At 51.2% G+C, this 19,889-nt stretch overlaps 1 protein-coding gene across 1 annotated transcript in view; it reads left to right on the plus strand.

Moving 5' to 3' along the window:
• gba (glucosidase, beta, acid) overlaps positions 1-19,889 on the plus strand; it is a 33,119-nt gene that overhangs the window by 3,458 nt on the left and 9,772 nt on the right. Inside the window, 8 exon segments of the mRNA XM_038787186.1 lie at positions 6,132-6,246; positions 8,090-8,281; positions 10,594-10,694; positions 10,696-10,741; positions 11,574-11,707; positions 12,545-12,717; positions 17,265-17,502; positions 19,569-19,793. Coding sequence (XP_038643114.1) covers positions 6,180-6,246; positions 8,090-8,281; positions 10,594-10,694; positions 10,696-10,741; positions 11,574-11,707; positions 12,545-12,717; positions 17,265-17,502; positions 19,569-19,793 — 1,176 coding nt within the window. The 5' untranslated portion in view covers positions 6,132-6,179.

The following is a 19,889-nucleotide window of genomic DNA, read 5'->3' on the forward strand; positions in this document are numbered from 1 at the left end:
GTTCCAAGCCCGAACCGCTCCAGTACCTCTGAGGTATTTCCATTCGACTCTGTCGAAGGCCTTTTCTGCGTCCAGGGAGACGATCACCTCTTGTGTTCTCTCCCCGGAGGGGGTCATTATCACGTTCAGCAGGCGCCTGATGTTCGCGGTAAGCTGTCTACCTTTGACGAAGCCCGTCTGGTCCTCTGTGACCACCTCAGGTACACAGTCTTCTAGTCTTTTGGCTAGGATTTTGGCCAGTATTTTGGCGTCTGCGTTCAGCAGAGATATGGGTCTGTATGACCCACATTCCGTTGGGTCTTTGTCTTTCTTAGGTATCAGCGAGATTGAGGCCTGTGCTAACGTGGGTGGCAGTGTGCCCCTAGCTAGCGAGTCTGTGAACATCTCCCGCAGGTGCGGGGCCAGCGCTGTCGCAAATTTTTTGTAGAAGTCCGCCGGGAATCCGTCCGGTCCCGGCGCCTTCCCCGCCTGCATGGAGCTAATGCTCTCCATGATCTCTCCCAGTGCTAGTGGTGCTTCCAGATCCCGTTTTCTGCCCTCTCCCACGACTGGTATGTCCAGTCCATCAAGAAACCGGTTCATCCCAGCCTTCCCCGTTGGGGGCTCCGAGGTGTATAGCTCTTGATAGAAGGCCTTGAAGGTTTCGTTAATCCTCTCTGGTTCTGTTTCCCACGTGCCTCTGGTACCTCTGATTTGCGCAATTTCCCTGCTGGCTGCCTGCTTTCTCAGCTGGTGTGCCAACAGGCGGCTGGCTTTGTCTCCGTGTTCGTACAGGGCCCCGCGTGCCTGGCGGAGTTGGTGCACTGCTTTCCTGGTGGAGAGCAGGTCAAAGTTCCTTTGTAATTCTTTTCTCTCCGCCAGGAGCTCTATGGTCGGGGCCTCGGAGTATTTACGGTCTACCTCCAGTATGGAGTCGACCAGCTTCTGCCTAGCCACCCTTTCCTCCCTATCTCTCTGCGCTTTGTAACAGAGGGTCAGTACTGAGGGAGTGCTGCACTGTCAGAGGGTCAGTACTGAGGGAGGGCCGCACTGTCAGAGGGTCAGTACTGAGAGAGCGCCGCACTGTCAGAGGGTCAGTACTGAGGGAGTGCCGCAATGTCAGAGGGTCAGTACTGAGGGAGTGCCGCACTGTCAGAGGGTCAGTACTGAGGGAGTGCCGCACTGTCAGAGGGTCAGTACTGAGGGAGTGCCGCACTGTCAGAGGGTCAGTACTGAGGGAGTGCCGCACTGTCAGAGGGTCAGTACTGAGGGAGCGCCGCACTGTCAGAGGGTCAGTACTGAGGGAGTGCTTCACATTCAGAGGGTCAGTACTGAGGGAGTGCCGCACTGTCAGAGGGTCAGTGCTGAGGGAGTGCTGCACTGTCAGAGGGTCAGTACTGAGGGAGCGCCGCACTGTGGGAGGGTCAGTACTGAGGGAGTGCCGCACTGTGGGAGGGTCAGTACTGAGGGAGTGCCGCACTGTCAGAGGGTCAGTACTGAGGGAGTGCTGCACTGTCAGAGGGTCAGTACTGAGGGAGTGCTGCACTGTGGGAGGGTCAGTACTGAGGGAGTGCCGCACTGTGGGAGGGTCAGTACTGAGGGAGGGCCGCACTGTCAGAGGGTCAGTACTGAGGGAGCGCCGCACTGTCAGAGGGTCAGTACTGAGGGAGTGCTGCACTGTCAGAGGGCCAGTACTGAGGGAGTGCCGCACTGTCAGAGGGTCAGTACTGAGAGAGTGCCGCACTGTCAGAGGGTCAGTACTGAGGGAGTGCCGCACTGTCAGAGGGTCAGTACTGAGGGAGTGCCGCACTGTCAGAGGGTCAGTACTGAGGGAGTGCCGCACTGTCAGAGGGTCAGTACTGAGGGAGTGCCGCACTGTCAGAGGGTCAGTACTGAGGGAGCGCCGCACTGTCAGAGGGTCAGTACTGAGGGAGTGCTGCACATTCAGAGGGTCAGTACTGAGGGAGTGCCGCACTGTCAGAGGGTCAGTGCTGAGGGAGTGCTGCACTGTCAGAGGGTCAGTACTGAGGGAGCGCCGCACTGTGGGAGGGTCAGTACTGAGGGAGTGCCGCACTGTGGGAGGGTCAGTACTGAGGGAGTGCCGCACTGTCAGAGGGTCAGTACTGAGGGAGTGCCCCAACAGAGAAGTGTCGGAGTACTTTAGGTTGTACCGAGGGACCAGGCAGGGCTGCCCGCTCTCCCCGCTGCTGTTTGCGCTGGCCATAGAGCCGCTGGCGATGGCGCTGAGAGCCGCAGAGGGTTGGAAGGGGATGGTGAGGGGCGGGGTTGAACACAGGGTTTCTCTTTATGCAGACGACCTGCTCCTGTACGTGTCGGACCCAGTGGCCGGGATGGGAACTATACTGGGAATGCTGAGGGAGTTCGGCCAGTTCTCAGGATACAAATTAAATACGGTCAAGAGTGAAATGTTTGTGGTCCAGGCAAGGGGCCAGGAGAACAGATTGAGAGGGCTACCGTTTAGGCTGGTTGAGGAAAATTTCCGGTATTTGGGAATCCAGGTGGCACGAGACTGGGGCAGGCTGCATAAGTTAAATTTGGCCAGGGTGGTGGAGCAAATGAAGGGAGAGTTTCGGAGATGGGATGCACTCCCGCTGTCGCTGGCAGGGAGGGTGCAGACTGTAAAGATGACAATCCTCCCTCGATTTTTGTTTATTTTTCAGTGCCTCCCGATCTTTATCCCACAGTCCTTCTTCAAAAGAGTTAACGGGCTGATCATGAGCTTTGTCTGGGCGGGAAAGTCTCCGCGGGTAAGAAGGCGATGTTGGAGAGGAACCGCAGCGAGGGAGGGCTGGCTTTGCCGAGTCTGGTCAATTATTACTGGGCGGCCAACATCGCTATGATAAGGAAGTGGATGGTGGGTACGGGGTCTATTTGGGAGCGGGTGGAGGCGGCTTCGTGCAGGGGCTCCAGTTTGGAAGCCCTGGTCACGGCTCCTCTACCGCTGCCGCCGGCCAAGTACACCACCAGCCCGGTAGTGGTGGCGACCCTGCGGATATGGGGCCAGTGGAGGAGGCATGTGGGGGAGATGGGGGCGTCTGTCTGGGCGCCAATCTGCGACAACCATCGGTTTGCCCCCGGCAGTATGGATGGGGGGTTCCGAGTATGGCGGTGAGCAGGGGCGGGAAGGGTGGGTGATATGTTCCTGGAAGGGAGCTTCGCGAGTTTGAGGAGCTTGGAGGAGAAATTTGGGGTGGTAAGGGGAAATGATTTTAGATACCTACAGTTGCGGGACTTTGTTCGTAGACAGGTCCCATCTTTCCCGCGCCTCCCGCCAATGGGGATCCTAGACAGACTAGTCTCTGGGAGGGATGAAGGGGAGGGCAGAGTCTCGGGTATTTATAAGGTGCTCATGAGGGAGGAAGGGTCCCAGACAGAGGAACTGAAACTTAAATGGGAGGAGGAGCTAGGCGGGGAAATGGAGGATGGGCTGTGGGCAGAGGCCCTGAGTAGGGTAAACTCGACCGCGACATGTGCTGGGCTCGGGCTGATCCAATTTAAGGTCGTTCACCGGGCCCATATGACGGTGGCTCGGATGAGCAAATTTTTCGGGATAGAGGACAAAGGCGCTAGTTGCGCGGGAGGACCAGCGAACCATGTTCACATGTTTTGGGCATGCCCTGAGCTGAGGGGGTACTGGGAGGGATTTGCGGGGGTCATGTCCCAGGTGCTAAAAACAAGGGTGGTGATGAGCCCAGGGGTGGCAATTTTTGGGGTTTCGGAAGACCCGGGCGTCCAGGGGGAGAAAGAGGCCGATGTGCTGGCCTTTGCTTCCCTGATAGCCCGGCGACGAATATTATTGGCGTGGAGGGACTCAAAGCCCCCGAAGACGGAGTGGTGGCTTGCGGACATGTCGAGTTTCCTGGGGATGGAAAAAATCAAGTTCGCCTTGAGGGGTTCTGTGCAGGGGTTCACCCGGAGGTGGCAACATTTATTGACTTCTTTGCGGGAGAGTGAGCGTCAGCAGGGGGGGGGGTTAGAGTAGAGTAGGAGGGAAAATATGGCGGGTAGTACCGGTGGGAGGGGAGCGGGCTTGTGCAATATGTTACGGTGGAAGTATTGAAAGTACGTGGATGTTTGCACATTTTTGCCTTTTTTGCTTCCTTTCTGATGATGTCTGTAACTGTTTATAAAGCCAAAAACTACCTCAATAAAATTGTTTATTAAAAAAAAAAGTACTGAGGGAGTGCCGCACTGTCAGAGGGTCAATACTGAGGGAGTGCCGCACTGTGGGAGGGTCAGTACTGAGGGAGTGCTGCACTGTCAGAGGGTCAGTACTGAGGGAGTGCTGCACTGTCAGAGGGTCAGTACTGAGGGAGCGCCGCACTGTCAGAGGGTCAGTACTGAGGGAGTGCTGCACTGTCAGAGGGTCAGTACTGAGGGAGTGCTGCACTGTCAGAGGGTCAGTACTGAGGGAGTGCCGCATTGTCAGAGGGTCAGTACTGAGGGAGTCCCGCACTGTCAGAGGGTCAGTACTGAGGGAGTGCCGCACTGTGGGAGGGTCAGTACTGAGGGATTGCAGCACTGTCTGAGGGTCAGTACTGAGGGAGTGCCGCACTGTCAGAGGGTCAGTACTGAGGGAATGCCGCACTGTCAGAGGGTCAGTACTGAGGGAGTGCCGCACTGTCAGAGGGTCAGTACTGAGGGAGTGCCGCACTGTCAGAGGGTCAGTACTGAGGGAGTGCCGCACTGTCAGAGGGTCAGTACTGAGGGAGCTCCGCACTGTCAGAGGGTCAGTACTGAGGGAGTGCTGCACTGTCAGAGGGTCAGTACTGAGGGAGTGCTGCACTGTCAGAGGGTCAGTACTGAGGGAGTGCCGCACTGTCAGAGGGTCAGTACTGAGGGAGTGCCGCACTGTGGGAGGGTCAGTACTGAGGGAGTGCTGCACTGTCAGAGGGTCAGCACTGAGGGAGTGCTGCACTGTCAGAGGGTCAGTACTGAGGGAGCGCCGCACTGTCAGAGGGTCAGTACTGAGGGAGTGCTGCACTGTCAGAGGGTCAGTACTGAGGGAGTGCTGCACTGTCAGAGGGTCAGTACTGAGGGAGTGCCGCATTGTCAGAGGGTCAGTACTGAGGGAGTCCCGCACTGTCAGAGGGTCAGTACTGAGGGAGTGCCGCACTGTGGGAGGGTCAGTACTGAGGGATTGCAGCACTGTCTGAGGGTCAGTACTGAGGGAGTGCCGCACTGTCAGAGGGTCAGTACTGAGGGAATGCCGCACTGTCAGAGGGTCAGTACTGAGGGAGTGCCGCACTGTCAGAGGGTCAGTACTGAGGGAGTGCCGCACAGTCAGAGGGTCAGTACTGAGGGAGTGCCGCACTGTCAGAGGGTCAGTACTGAGGGAGCTCCGCACTGTCAGAGGGTCAGTACTGAGGGAGTGCTGCACTGTCAGAGGGTCAGTACTGAGGGAGTGCTGCACTGTCAGAGGGTCAGTACTGAGGGAGTGCCGCACTGTCAGAGGGTCAGTACTGAGGGAGTGCCGCACTGTCAGAGGGTCAGTACTGAGGGAGTGCCGCACTGTCAGAGGGTCAGTACTGAGAGAGTGCCGCACTGTCAGAGGGTCAGTACTGAGGGAGTGCCGCACTGTCAGAGGGTCAGTACTGAGGGAGTGCCGCACTGAGAGAGGGTCAGTACTAAGGGAGTGCCGCACTGTCAGAGGGTCAGTACTGAGGGAGCTCCGCACTGTCAGAGGGTCAGTACTGAGGGAGTGCCGCACTGGTCAGGGAAATTACCTTTCAAATGGGATGTTGCAGCATGCTCTGTTCACCCTCAAATATGGATAAAATACCCCATGATACTGTTTATAAGAAGAGTTGGGGGGCTATCACTGATTCTCTGCTATCCCTAGACACTGAACGTCTGACAGAGTAACGTGCCCTCTGACAGTGCGGCACTCCCTCAGTTCTGACTTTGTGACAGCGAGATGCTCCCTCCATACTGACGCTCCAATAATCCAATGCTTCACCGGTATTTTTGGACCTGTGACCTTCTCCCTTGATCACCGACATCTCCATTGAATGAAGGCTTACAGAGCAATTAATGGAAATAAATCTGTCCATTGTCCAATGTTACTCTCAGCAATTTGTTGCACCTGGCAGTTTTAGGATTTATATTTTATTTTTGTTGGTGTTTTTCAGGACACCGTGTCTGGGCTGGAGAAGCTACATGCAGTTTCCTTCTCTGGGATGTCACGTTTCTGGTTGTTCTTTTGTTTTCTTCATCTTCATCTCTGGAGAGTCCTTACAGCCACAGGTAAGGAGTCATAGAGGTCTACTGCAGCACAGAAAAGCCCTTTTGCCCAGTTCACTTGCAGCTGAAGGGGCTGGTTTAGCTCACTGAGCTAAATCGCTGGCTTTTAAAGCAGACCAAGGCAGGCCAGCAGCACGGTTCGATTCCCGTACCAGCCTCCTCGGACAGGCGCCGGAATGTGGCGACTAGGGGCTTTTCACAGTAACTTCATTGAAGCCTACTCGTGACAATAAGCGATTTTCATTTTTTTTTTAAATTTTTCACTTGCACTGGTCAAAAACAACCACCTTATTATTCTGATCCCATTTTCCAGTACCTGACCCATCACTGCCCTGACATCGCAAGTGCACATCTAAACACTTCCTAAATGTGATGAGGATCTCTGTCTCCACCACCCTTTCAGGCAGTGAATTCTGGCCTTGGGTGAATTTACAGTGCAGAAGGAGGCCATTTGACCAATCGAGTCTGCGCCGGCCCTTGGAAAGAGCACCCGATCCAAGCCCACACCCCTACCATTTCACCGTAACCCCACCCAACCTTTTTTGGACACTAAGGGCAATTTAGAATGGCCAATCCACCTAACCTGCGCATCTTTGGACCGTGGGAGGAAACCGGAGCACCTGGAGGAAACCCGCGCAGACACGGGGAGAACGTGCAGACACCGCACAGACAATGACCCAGAGTCGGGAATCGAACCCTGGGTCCCTGGAGCTGTGAAGCGACTGTGCTAACCACTGCGCTACCGTGCCGACTCTTGGGGCGGGGAATGGATCTATGTAGAGTGCTCTTTTGGAGAGTCTGTGCAGACTTGATGGGCCAAATGGCCTCCTGCCTGTAGGGGTTCTATGGATACAGATTTACCTAAAATGCACACGGCAGTGACCCAGGGTTCTCAACATGGTGAGGCAGCGGTGCTAACCACTGCGCCATTTGCCGCCCTTATTCAGGAAGGGAAAAGGGAGAGTACAGGGCCAACCTATGACTATCCCAATTCACGTTGGGAAAGTTGAGACGCCTCTACTATCCCTACCCAATTACTTTTACACTTCTCTGAAATGTTCCTATATATCTGGCCTTCTATTTCTCTCGGACGTTGGAGGAGCCGATAGAACATACCCAGCAATGTGATCACTCTTTTTTGGATTTGAAGATCTGCCCAACTGGCTTCATTCGAAGAGCCTTCGAAGGTCCCATCCCTCCTTACTGCTGTAATTGATTCCCTGATCAACGTGGTGACACCACCTCCTCTTTTGCCTCCTTCCCTGTCTTGACTGGAGACCCTGTATCCTGGAATATTGAGCTGCCAATCCTGCCCCCCTCCCTTTCAACCATGTCTCGGTGACAGCAATGGCATCATACCCCCATGTTTTAATTTGTGCCCTCAACTCGCCTGCCTCAGGAAACGAAATGTAATAAGTCACTGAATGGGGTTGAACTGTACAACAGGATATAAAGTTGCCCTAATAATAGGAAAGGTCTATGCTGCGCTATTATGTACTCTATTATACAATTCCCCATCAAACACTCGCAAGGTATGCACTATGTTTGTTTGGAAGTACAGCTTCAATACTCTGCCACAATCTCAAGAACACCCACTTGTTGCATCACTTTGATATTTTGCCACAACGGTTACCCCAGGACTCCTCTGAATGAGGTTCCCAAATAGAGTAAATGTGCCGATTGCCATTCACTGTTAAATCGGGTATGAAAAATGAGTCATGAACCAGGGCAACCAGTGTCTGGGACCCCACTAAGAGTTCGCATCTTGAGGGTGGGGGGGGTAAGGAGAGGGTGATAAATGGAGTAAACGCCGCTGTAGCAGTTTGTGTTTCTCTTGCGTTCTTAGCGGGCAAACCGTGTGATGCACAGAGTTTTGGAGGGACTTCAGTGGTTTGTGTCTGCAATGCGACGTACTGCGATACAATGGACCCGCTGGAATTACCAGAGAAAGGCCATTACCTTCTGTACGAAACCAACAAGGCTGGTAAAAGACTGGAGAGGAAAACTGGAAAAATCCTGACCAATACCAAAAAACAAGGTAATGTTGCTGTTGATGCTTTTTTTTCAAAGTTCTTTCATGGGGGATGCTGCAGACATTTTTTGCCCAGCCAGATTGCCTTTGAGAATATGGTGGTGAGCTGCCTTAATGAACTACTGCAGTAACACCCACTATGCCTTGGTTAAAGGTCACAATCTAAAGCAGTAATTGGCTGAAATGAACCACATTCAGACATTCCTGTATTTGTCAACAATCACTCTCGCGTGCCTCCTCAAAAAAGCTCTGCAGCCTTTAACAAGGTCAATCACATCATTCTCTTCCACTGTCACTAATATGTTGTCCAGCTGAGTGAGACTTCCGACTCTGTAACATTGGCCGACTTTCCCATCTGCTGCGGAAACACTCACTCATAGAACAGTACAGCACAGAACAGGCCCTTCGGCCCTCAATGTGGTGCCGAGCCATGATCACCCTACTCAAACCCACGTATCCACCCGATACCCGTAACCCAACAACCCTCCCCTTAACCTTACTTTTATTAGGACACTACGGGCAATTTAGCATGGCCAATCCACCTAACCCGCACATCTTTGGACTGTGGGAGGAAACCGGAGCACCCGGAGGAAACCCACGCACACGGGGAGGACGTGCAGACTCCACACAGACAGTGACCCAGCCGGGAATCGAACCTGGGACCCTGGAGCTGTGAAGCATTTATGCTAACCACCATGCTACCCTGCTGCCCACATGTCTTTGTTACCTCCAGACTGGACAGATTTAGAGGAGGTTAGAGATGGGGAGAGGCGAGGCCGTACAGCTATTTGCAAACCGGACGAAGAATGTTAAAATCACCATGTTGCCAGTCTAGGAGTCAATGTAGGTCAGTGAGCAAAGTTATACTGAGCGTGGGTGAATGGGTCTTGGTGAGAGTTAGGACGTGGGCAGCAGAGTTTTTGCTGTGACCAAGTTGTGGAGGATGAATGGTAGAAGTCCAGGGACGATCCTTTAAAACAGAGATGAGGAGGAACTTCTTCAGCCAGAGGGAGGTGAATCTGTGGAACTCTTTGCCGCAGAAGGCTGTGGAGGCCAAATCACTGAGTGTCTTTAAAATAGAGATAGTTAGGTTCTTGATTAATAAGGGGATCAGGGGTTATGGGGAGAAGGCAGGAGAATGGGGATGAGAAAAATATCAGCCATGATTGAATGGCAGAGCTGACTCGATGGGCCAAGTGGCCTAATTCTGCTCCTATGTCTTATGGTCTAAGTATGTGCCAGGGAGCTCACATGATTCACACATCTTGCAACACTCTGGCACCATGACTATTTGTGGCTCTTGAGATTGGATAGGTGGCTCCTGGGAGACTAGGGCTATCCCTTGAAGAGAAGGCTGATGACCATATTCCGTCACCCAAGAACAGAGGCAGAGGAGAGTTAAAACAGGAGCCATGCATCCGAAAGTGGTGGTGGAGGGGACCGTAGGGCTGCACTTGACCGACCCGGCAGATGATGGTATCTTCCATCAGAGCGCGTCTCACATCATTGTCCTGTACTGCACCCTGCACACTCTGACAAGGGAGTTGTAGAACAAGGGGGTCACAGCCTCAGGCAATGGGGTAGGCTGTTTAGAACAGAGGTGAGGAGAAGCCTCTTCACTCAGAGGATGGTGAACCTGTGGAATTCTCCACCACGGAAAGCTGTGGAGGACAAATCTGAATATATTTAAGAAGGAATCCGATTTTGAGACTCTGAAGGTGTTGAGGGGTTTGGGGAGAGGACTGGAGTATGATGTTAATGGATCAGCCATGATCATATTGAATTCATATGAATTCATATTGAATTCATATGAATACCCTGGGGCAGCAGGGTAGCATGGTGGTTAGCATAAATGCTTCACAGCTCCAGGGTCCCAGGTTCGATTCCCGGCTGGGTCACTGTCTGTGTGGAGTCTGCACGTTCCTCCCGCTGTGTGCGTGGGTTTCCTCCGGGTGCTCCGGTTTCCTCCCACAGTCCAAAGATGTGCGGGTTAGGTGGATTGGCCATGATAAATTGCCCGTAGTGTCCTAATAAAAAAGTAAGGTTAAGGGGGGGGGGGTTGTTGGGTTACAGGTATAGGGTGGATACGTGGGTTTGAGTAGGGTGATCATGGCTCGGCACAACATTGAGGGCCGAAGGGCCTGTTCTGTGCTGTACTGTTCTATGTTCTATGAATGGTGGAGCAGGCTCGAAGGGCTAAATGGCCTGCTGCTGCTATTTTCTATGTTTTTATGAATCAAAGAGTTCAATATTGCTGAGGTTTACATTAAATCCACCTCCATATTTTCTGTCCCTATAATGATGGCCTGTTTTCCTAGGTTTGCAACTGATCTTTGATGTGAAGAAGAAATACCAGCGGATAAAGGGATTTGGCGGTGCCATAACCGATGCTGCAGCCATTAACATTCTGTCACTTTCTGCCGGGATCCCAGGCAAATCTTCTCCGGTCGTACTTCTCTGAAGAAGGTTTGTGTGAAACAGAATTAAATTTTACCATGCTACAAAGCAACCAGAATTATAACCATGCAGGTGTACGATTAAATACTCTGTGTTCAGACCTCATGTTTTCCTGTGGCGATAAGACTGTAAGACATAGGAGCAGAAGTAGGCCATTCAGCCCATTGAATCTGTCCCATTCAATGAGACCATAACTCGTAGGGGCAGCACGGTAGCATTGTGGATAGCAAAATTGCTTCACAGCTCCAGGGTCCCAGGTTCGATTCCGTCCATTCGATTCCCGGCTTGGGTCACTGTCTGTGTGGAGTCTGCACATCCTCCCCGTGTGTGCGTGGGTTTCCTCCGGGTGCTCCGGTTTCCTCCCACAGTCCAAAGATGTGCAGGTTAGGTGGATTGGCCATGATAAATTGCCCTTAGTGTTGGGTGGGGTTGCTGGGCTATGGGGATAGGGTGGAGGTGTTGACCTTGGGTAGGGTGCTCTTTCAAAGAGCCGGTGCAGACTCGATGGGCCGAATGGCCTCCTTCTGCACTGTAAATTCTATGAAACTGAACTGATGTGATAATCCTCTACTCGGTTCACTTTCCCGCTTTATCCCCATAACCCTTGATTCCCTTACTGTTTAGGAACATAGGTAACGACCCAGCCTCTGCAGCTCTCTGCGGTAAAGACTTCCACAGATTCACCCCCCTCGGAGAGAAGAAATTCCTCCTCATCTCTGTCTTAAATGGTGTTGGGTGAGCCGGCATCTCCACGTTAAATGGCGTTGTCTAGGTTCTCTGCAGGAAAGTTCTGGTCTGGAAACACTGACCTTTTTAATGTTTCCAATTTCCCAAAATGCAGGAATTGAGTACAATATTATCCGTGTGCCGATGGCGAGCTGTGACTTTTCGACACGTGCGTACACGTATGATGACCATCCTGGAGACCTGGATCTGCAACGCTTCAGTTTGACCAAGGAGGACATCAATATGAAGGCAAAACGCTTTACCTCCCTTCAAGATTGAAATGGGGAAATGCAATGTGACCAAGTTTGGCATTTGGGGGGGTGGGGAGCGGCAGTCAGTGCGTTACTCACCTGTTAGTGTCCTCAGCCCTTCGCTACTGCCGCTCCTCCACTATCTCAGTGGCCTCTCCCCATCTCTAAGGGCAGCACGGTAGCATGGTGGTTAGCATAAATGCTTCACAGCTCCAGGGTCCCAGGTTCGATTCCCGGCTGGGTCACTGTCTGTGTGGAGTCTGCACGTTCTCCCCGTGTCTGCGTGGGTTTCCTCCGGGTGCTCTGGTTTCCTCCCACAGTCCAAAGATGTGCGGGTTAGGTGGATTGGCCATGCTAAATTGCCCGTAGTGTCCTAAAAAGTAAGGTTAAGGGGGGGTTGTTGGGTTACGGGTATAGGGTGGATACGTGGGTTTGAGTAGGGTGATCATTGCTCGGCACAACATTGAGGGCCGAAGGGTCTGTTCTGTGCTGTACTGTTCTATGTTCTATCTCATGCTTGTCCTCCCTTTGTGCCCCATCCCTTCTCTTTTATCTCCCCCTCCTGATTACGCTGCCTCAGTTCCTCCTTCCCCACTTCTTTATCTTGCCCACTCTCTCCTTTCCCTTTTCCATGCCCTAGCCTCCTCCTCTCCTATCCCCCTGCTTCTCCTCCAGCTTCCGTTTCGTCCTACCCTCTCCCCTCTACTCCCCTGTCCTCTCATATCCCCCCCTTCTATATTTCAAACATCCCAAAAAGTACCCCTGAGATGGCCTCGTGCGTGGTAGATTCAATCCACTCTCATTTTAATTTGATTTTTTTTGTCCCCCTATCTAGATCCCAATAATGCAGACAGCCAAAGCAATGTCCAAACGCCCCTTGTCCTTCTTTGCCAGTCCATGGACGGCTCCGCCCTGGATGAAAACAAGCGATTCAATGATTGGGAAGGGGACTCTGAAGGGAAAGCCTGGGGGAAAATACTACAAGTTATGGGCAAAATACTTCATCAGGTAAGAGAGAGAATGAGAGATGCACAATGTGATTGGGTGAGCACCCTCTCTCCCAGAAGATGCACAGGGACAAACAGGCACTTAACTCTCTTTCAGTCCCTGATGGAGACGCACTGCCCTTTACCTGCAGCGTGAGAACCGCAACCCCTTTAACATCCATCACCCAGTCTTGTGTGATCTGTGCTTTAAGATTAAAGTTTAACTAACTTGCCGGAGGGTGTGACAGAGTTGATGAGGATAATGCTGTTGATGTGCTGTATATGGACTTTCAGAAGGTATTTGATACAGTGCCACATGACTGTATCATGTGGATGAGGGTAAAGCGGTTGATGTGGTGTATATGGATTTCAGTAAGGCGTTTGATAAGGTTCACCACGGTAGGCTATTGCAGAAAATAAGGAAGTATGGGAATTGAAGGTGATTTAGCAGTTTGGATCAGTAATTGGCTAGCTGAGAGAAGACAGAGGGTGGTGGTTGATGGCAAATGTTCATCCTGGAGTTCAGTTACTAGTGGTGTACCGCAAGGATCTGTTTTGGGGCCACTGCTGTTTGTCATTTTTATAAATGACCTGGAAGAGGGTGTAGAAGGATGGGTTAGTAAATTTGCAGATGACACGAAGGTCGGTGGAGTTGTGGATAGTGCTGAAGGATGCTATAGGATACAGAGGGACATAGATAAGCTGCAGAGCTGGGCTGAGAGGTGGCAGATGGAGTTTAATGTGGAAAGTGTGAGGTGGTTCACTTCGGAAGGAGTAACAGGAATGCAGTGTACTGGGCTAATGGCAAGATTCTTGATAGTGTAGATGAACAGAGAGATCTTGGCATCCAGGTACATATATCCCTGAAAGTTGCCACCCAGGTTAATATGGCTGTTAAGGCATATGGTGTGCTAGCCTTTATCAGTAGGGGGATTGAGTTTCGGAGCCACAAGGTCATGCTGCAGCTGTACATAACTCTGGTGCGGCCGCTCCTGGAGTACTGCGTGCAGTTCTGGTCACCACATTATAGGAAGGATGTGGAAGCTTTGGAAAGGGTTCAGAGGAGATTTACTAGGATGTTGCCTGGTATGGAGGGAAGGTCTTACGAGGAAAGGCTCAGGGACTTGAGGTTGTTTTCGTTAGAGAGGAGAAGGCTGAGAGGTGACTTAATAGAGACATATAAGATAGTCAGAGGATTAGATAGGGTGGACAGTGAGAGTCTCTTTCCTCGGATGGTGATGACCAACACCGAGGGGACATAGCTTTAAATTGAGGGGTGGTAGATATAGGACAGATGTCAGAGGCAGTTTCTTTACTCAGAGAGTAGTAGGGGTGTGGAACGCCCTGCCTGCAACAGTAGTAGACTCGCCAACTTTAAGGGCATTTAAGTGGTCACTGGATAGACATATGGATGAAAATGGAATAGTGTAGGTCAGATAGGCTTCAGATGGTTTCACGGGTCGGCGCAACATCGAGGGCCGAAGGGCCCGTACTGCGCTGTAATGTTCTATGTTCTATGACAGACTTGTTATAACAGATGGAATAAAAGGGACAGTCGCAATGTGAATACAAAATTGTCTGATCAATGAGAAAGCAGAGAGTAACAGTCAATGGACATTTTTCAGGCTGGTGGAAGGTTTGCATTGGCGTCCTCCAGAGTTGGCACTGGGGCCCTTACATTTCCTGATGTATTATTGACTTCAGTCACCTGATGAAGGAGCTGCACTCCGAGAGCTCGTGATTCACGTGAGGGGCAGCACGGTAGCATGGAGGTTAGCATAATGGCTTCACAGCGCCAGGGTCCAGGTTCAATTCCCGGCTTGGGTCACTGTCTGTGCGGAGTCTGCACGTTCTCCCCATGTCTGCGTGGGTTTCCTCCGAGTGCTCCGGTTTCCTCCCACAGTCCAAAGATGTGCAGGTTAGGTGGATTAGCTCTGCTAAATTGCCCTTGTCCAAAAAAGGTAAGGCAGGGTTACGGGGATAGGGTGGAAGTGTGGGGATAGGGTGGAGATGTGGGCTGAGGTGGGGTGCTCTTTCCAAGGACCGGTGCAGACTCGATGGGCCGAATGGCCTCCTGCGCTGTAAATTCTGTGATCTGTGATTCCAAATAAACCTGTCCGACTTTAACCTGGTGTTGTAAGAGTTCTTACTGTGCCCACCCGAATCCAACATCGGCATCTCCACATCATTCCTGATATATGTTAATGACCTAGATCTTGATGTGCAGGGACCAGTTTCACAGTTTGCAGATGGTACAAAACTTGGAAGGATTGTAAAGTGTGAAGAGGCCAATGTAGAACTTAAAAGGACAGAGACAAGTTGGTGGAGTGGGCAAATAGGTGGCAGATGAAGTTCAATGTGGAGAGGTGCGAGGTGATGTAATTTGGTAGGAAGAACATGTAGATAAAATGGGTAAAATTCTTAAAGGGGTGGAGAAGGAGGGGGACCTGGGTGTATATATGCACAGATCATTGAAGGTGGCAGCACAGGTGGAGAGAGCAGTTAATAAAACAGAGTATTCTGGGCTTTATTAATAGGAGCATAGAGTGCAAGAACAAGGCAGTTATACTGAACTTAGACAAGACACTACTAAGATTTTAGCCGGAATTCTGTGTACAGTTCTGGGTGCCACACTATAGGAAGGATGTGAATCCCACTTCTGACATACTCTTAGGCGGCACGCTAGCACAGTGGCTAGAACAGTTGCCTCACAGCTCCAGGGTCCCGGGTTCGATTCCCGGCTTGGGGTCACTGTCTGTGCGGAGTCTGCACGTCCTCCCCGTGTGTGCGTGGGTTTCCTCCGGGTGCTCCGGTTTCCTCCCACAGTCCAAAGATGTGTAGGTTAGGTGGATTGGCCGTGCTAAATTGTCTTCAGCGTCCAAAATGGTTAGATGGGGTTACGGGAATAAAGGGGATAGTATGGAGGCTTGAGGCTTAAGTAGGGTGCTCTTTCCAAGGGCCGGTGCAGACTCGATGGGCTGAATGACCTCCTTCTGCGCTGTACGTTCTGTGAATGCATTGAAAAGAGTACAGAAGAGGTTGACCAGAATGGTTCCAGGGCTGAGAAACTTCAGTGATGAGGAAAGATTGGAGAGGCTGGGACTATCCTCCTGGGAGAGAAGAAGGCTAAGAGATTTGATTGAGATTTTCAAAATCATGAGGGGGCTGGAGGAGTAAAAGGATCTAGAACGAGAGGGCCCAGATTTGCAAATGAAGCAAATGTGATGTGAGAAAAAGCTTCTCGCATAACGAGTGGTTCAGGCCTGGAATGCGCGACCTGGAAGTGTGGTGGAGGCAGGTTCAAACCAGGCAGTCAAGAGGGTATTAGATGAATAGAAACAATATACAGGGCTGTAAATGAATGGCACTAAGTCATGATGTGCATTTGGAGAGCTGATGCAGACATGATGGGCCTTGTGCACCTTAACGATTCAGTAATTCGCGGAAGCCTGTTGAATTTAGAACAAAACCTACAGGTCAGAAAAGTCCGGTACTGGGTTTGCTGCTGCTATTCTTGCCTCTGGTCTAGGCATTTTTTGACACAGATTGTAAATCTCTTTTAAATTAGTTTAGTTTAAATTTTAAAAATAAATTTAGTGTACCCGATTAATTTTTTCCAATTAAAGGGGCAATTTAGCATGGCCAATCCACCTACCCTGCACATCTTTGGGTTGTGGGGGCGAAACCCACGCATACAATTACTAGGGAGCATAGGCTTAAGGTGCGAGGGGCAAGGTTTAGAGGAGATGTACGAGGCAAGTTTTTTTTACACAGAGGGTAGTGGGTGCCTGGAACTCGCAGCCGGAGGAGGTGGTGGAAGCAGGGACGATAGTGACGTCTAAGGGGCATTTTGACAAATACGTGAATAGGATGGGAATAGAGGGATCGGGACCCCGGAAGTGTGGAAGATTTTAGTTTAGACGGGCAGCATGGTCGGCTCAGGCTTGGAGGGCCGAAGGGCCTGTTCCTGTGCTGCACTCTTCTTTGTTTTTAACACGGGGAGAATGTGCAAACTCCACACGGACAGTGACCCAGAGCCGGGATCGAACCTGGAACCTTGGTGCCGTGAGGCAGCAGTGCTAACCCACTGTGCCGCTGCATTGCCCTTTCTTTCAAATTAGTTACGTATGGGAAATCAGTTTATGAAAAGTCATCCATTTCTGAGTGAGTGGTGACGTCGACTGACTTTGCTATTCAGTGCAATTCTTTATATTCTCACACTTTCGTCACGTGAGCTTTCTTCCTTTGGAAATTCCCACAAAGTCTGCATCATTTGGAGGAGTTGGAACTTTCTAACCAGTTCCCACCATAAATCCTCCCTATTCCATCAATGACCCCACCACATGCCAATGATCACAAACTCCACACACCACGCATCGTTAATTCTCCAATTCGGGGCTTTCAACTCAACTCGCAGATTTGAATTATCATTCCAAGGGGTAAAAGAGAACAACTTAGCTGAGCAGTTTTAAAAGTATTCTGGTAAAGGAATTAAGCCAACCACCAGTTCGTTTTCTTGTCCCGTTTCCCATCAATCACAGTTTCACAGTTGGATTCCCTCTTTTCCAGGTTTCTGGATGAATATGCAAAACACAACCTCACTTTTTGGGCCGTGACAACACAGAATGAGCCCACGACGGGTTTGATGGCCAACTACAGCTTCCAGTGCTTGGGGTTCACAGCCGAGATGCAGCGAGACTTCATTGTGCTGGATCTCGGACCTGCATTACGGAACAGTACTCACAAGGGCGTGCAGCTCATGATCCTTGACGACCAGAGAATCTTATTGCCATACTGGGCAAAAGTGGTGAGTGTGATTTGAGATTAAGTCTTTTTCCCAGCGCATCCTGCCAGTGGGCTTCGTGGCGGCACAGGATGGTTTCAATAGGGAAACCGATTGAAAAGCGGTGGGAAGATAGAATCCAGCAAATAGCGCACGGTCTGAGTAACATGCAGCTGAGGGGCCGGTTAATCTCGTTATCAGTCTCATAAATGACAGCTTCATTTAATTAGGAATAAAAATCAGCTCTTTATTGTTAACCGGAGGAAGGATAATACGGCATTTGGTTTAAAGTATGTTTCTTAGAACGTACGGATGTAGGAAATAGGAGCAGGAATAGATCACAGCCCAGCGAACGTGCTCCGCCATTCAATGCGATCAGGGCTGGTCCTGGGCTCCAACCTAATTTTCTCGTCTGTTCCCCCTCTTCTTTAATTCTCTGAGACACCAAAGGTCTGTCTATCCCAGCCTCAGCACTGTTGCCCTCGTGTTTTAAGATTCACCAACCAACGGAAACAACCTCTGCGTCCACCCTGTCGAGCCGCTTCGGAATTTTGCCGGTTGCAATGAGTTTGCATCTCATTCTTCCAAACGTCTGCAAGTGCTGAAATCTACCAGCAGAATCTCTGTTTCGTAATCCAGATTCCAGTGAAGTGAAAACCACCTTTGAATTGACACCTGCGGAGCGCCAATTCACTAATATTCCAGCACTGACACACATGGTCTGAGGGAGAAATGGCAAGGGGGAGGGGTCTGTATGGTAAGGGGAGGGTGGGCAGGGCTAACTGATGGGCAAAGGAATGGGTGCGTGGGTGAATGGGTGCGCAGGAGTGGGAGAGAGTACAGGAAGCCCAGGAGAAGGACTGGGCAGGTGGGAGAAGGCTGGATGGGGGGTGATGTCAAACATCTGGCGCAGGTTTCTTCCTGATTTCTGCTCAGTTAGTGGGTGAAAAACAAGTTTTGTTTTATTCGTTCCCGGGCTGTGGGTGTCACTGGTTGCCCATTTATTGCCCATGTCTTTTTTGTTTCTTTTTAAAAAAAAAAATTAATTTAGAGTATCCAATTCATTTTCTTTCCAATTAAGGGGCAATTTAAAATGAAAATCGCTTATTGTCACGAGTAGGCTTCAATGAAGTTACTGTGAAAAGACCCTAGTCGCCACATTCCGGCGCCTATTCGGGGAGGCTGGTACGGGAATCGAACCGTGCTGCTGGCCTGCCTTGGTCTGCTTTAAAAGCCAGCGATTTAGCCCAGTGTGCTAAATCAGCCCCTTTCGCGTGGCCAATCCACCTGCCCTGCACACCTTTTGGGTTGTGGGGGCGAAACCCATGCAGACACGGGGAGAATGTGCAAACTCCACACGGACAGTGACCCAGAGCCGGGATCGAACCTGGGACCTTGAGGCAGCAGTGCTAACCACTGCGCCACCGTGCTGCCCAATCGACAATGGTTTCATGGTCACCTTTAGACTTGTAATTCCAGATAGAACATAGAACAGTACAGCACAGAACAGGCCCTTCGGCCCTCGATGTTGTGCCGAGCCATGATCACCCTACTCAAACCCACGTATCCACCCTATACCCGTAACCCAACAACCCCCCCCTTAACCTTACTTTTTTTAGGACACTACAGGCAGTTTAGCATGGCCAATCCACCTAACCCGCACATCTTTGGACTGTGGGAGGAAACCGGAGCACCCGGAGGAAACCCACGCACACACGGGGAGGACGTGCAGACTCCGCACAGACAGTGACCCAGCCGGGAATCGAACCTGGGACCCTGGAGCTGTGAAGCATTTATGCTAACCACTATGCTACCGCGCTGCCCCTATCTTTCCCAGATCTTTAGTGAATTCAAACTTAACCATCTGCCACGGTGGGATTTGAACCTGGGTCCCCCAGAGCCTTACCCTGGGTCTCTGGATTACTAGTCTAGCGACAATACTGCTCCGTCACTGCCTCCCCTCAGGGAAGTACAATCAGTCTGAGACCCCCAGAGAGTATGGGGAGGCTTTACGAATCCTCATGCTATGCTGGATGCAGCAAAGGATCAACAACACTGGCTCTAATTAACATTTTGCTCTATTCTGTCAGGTCCTGAATGACGTGCACGTTGCTCAGTATGTACACGGCATTGCAGTGCACTGGTACCTCGATATGTTGACACCAGCTGATAAAACTCTGGGTACCACGCACTACCTTTTCCCAGAATATTACCTGTTTTCCACAGAGGCCTGCACCGGATTCATGCCGTGGGAACACAAAGTACAACTGGGAAGTTGGGAACGTGGTGCCATGTACAGCCACGACATCATTGAGGTGAGTGGGCAAGAGGGAGAACGCGCCTGAACGGAAATTAATTCAGGGAATCGGAGCCCCTGAGTCGCAATGTGTGGATCCCCCCAAATAGTGATA

Source organism: Scyliorhinus canicula, chromosome 30, assembly GCF_902713615.1.
Source record: "Scyliorhinus canicula chromosome 30, sScyCan1.1, whole genome shotgun sequence".
Lineage (NCBI taxonomy): Eukaryota > Metazoa > Chordata > Chondrichthyes > Carcharhiniformes > Scyliorhinidae > Scyliorhinus > Scyliorhinus canicula.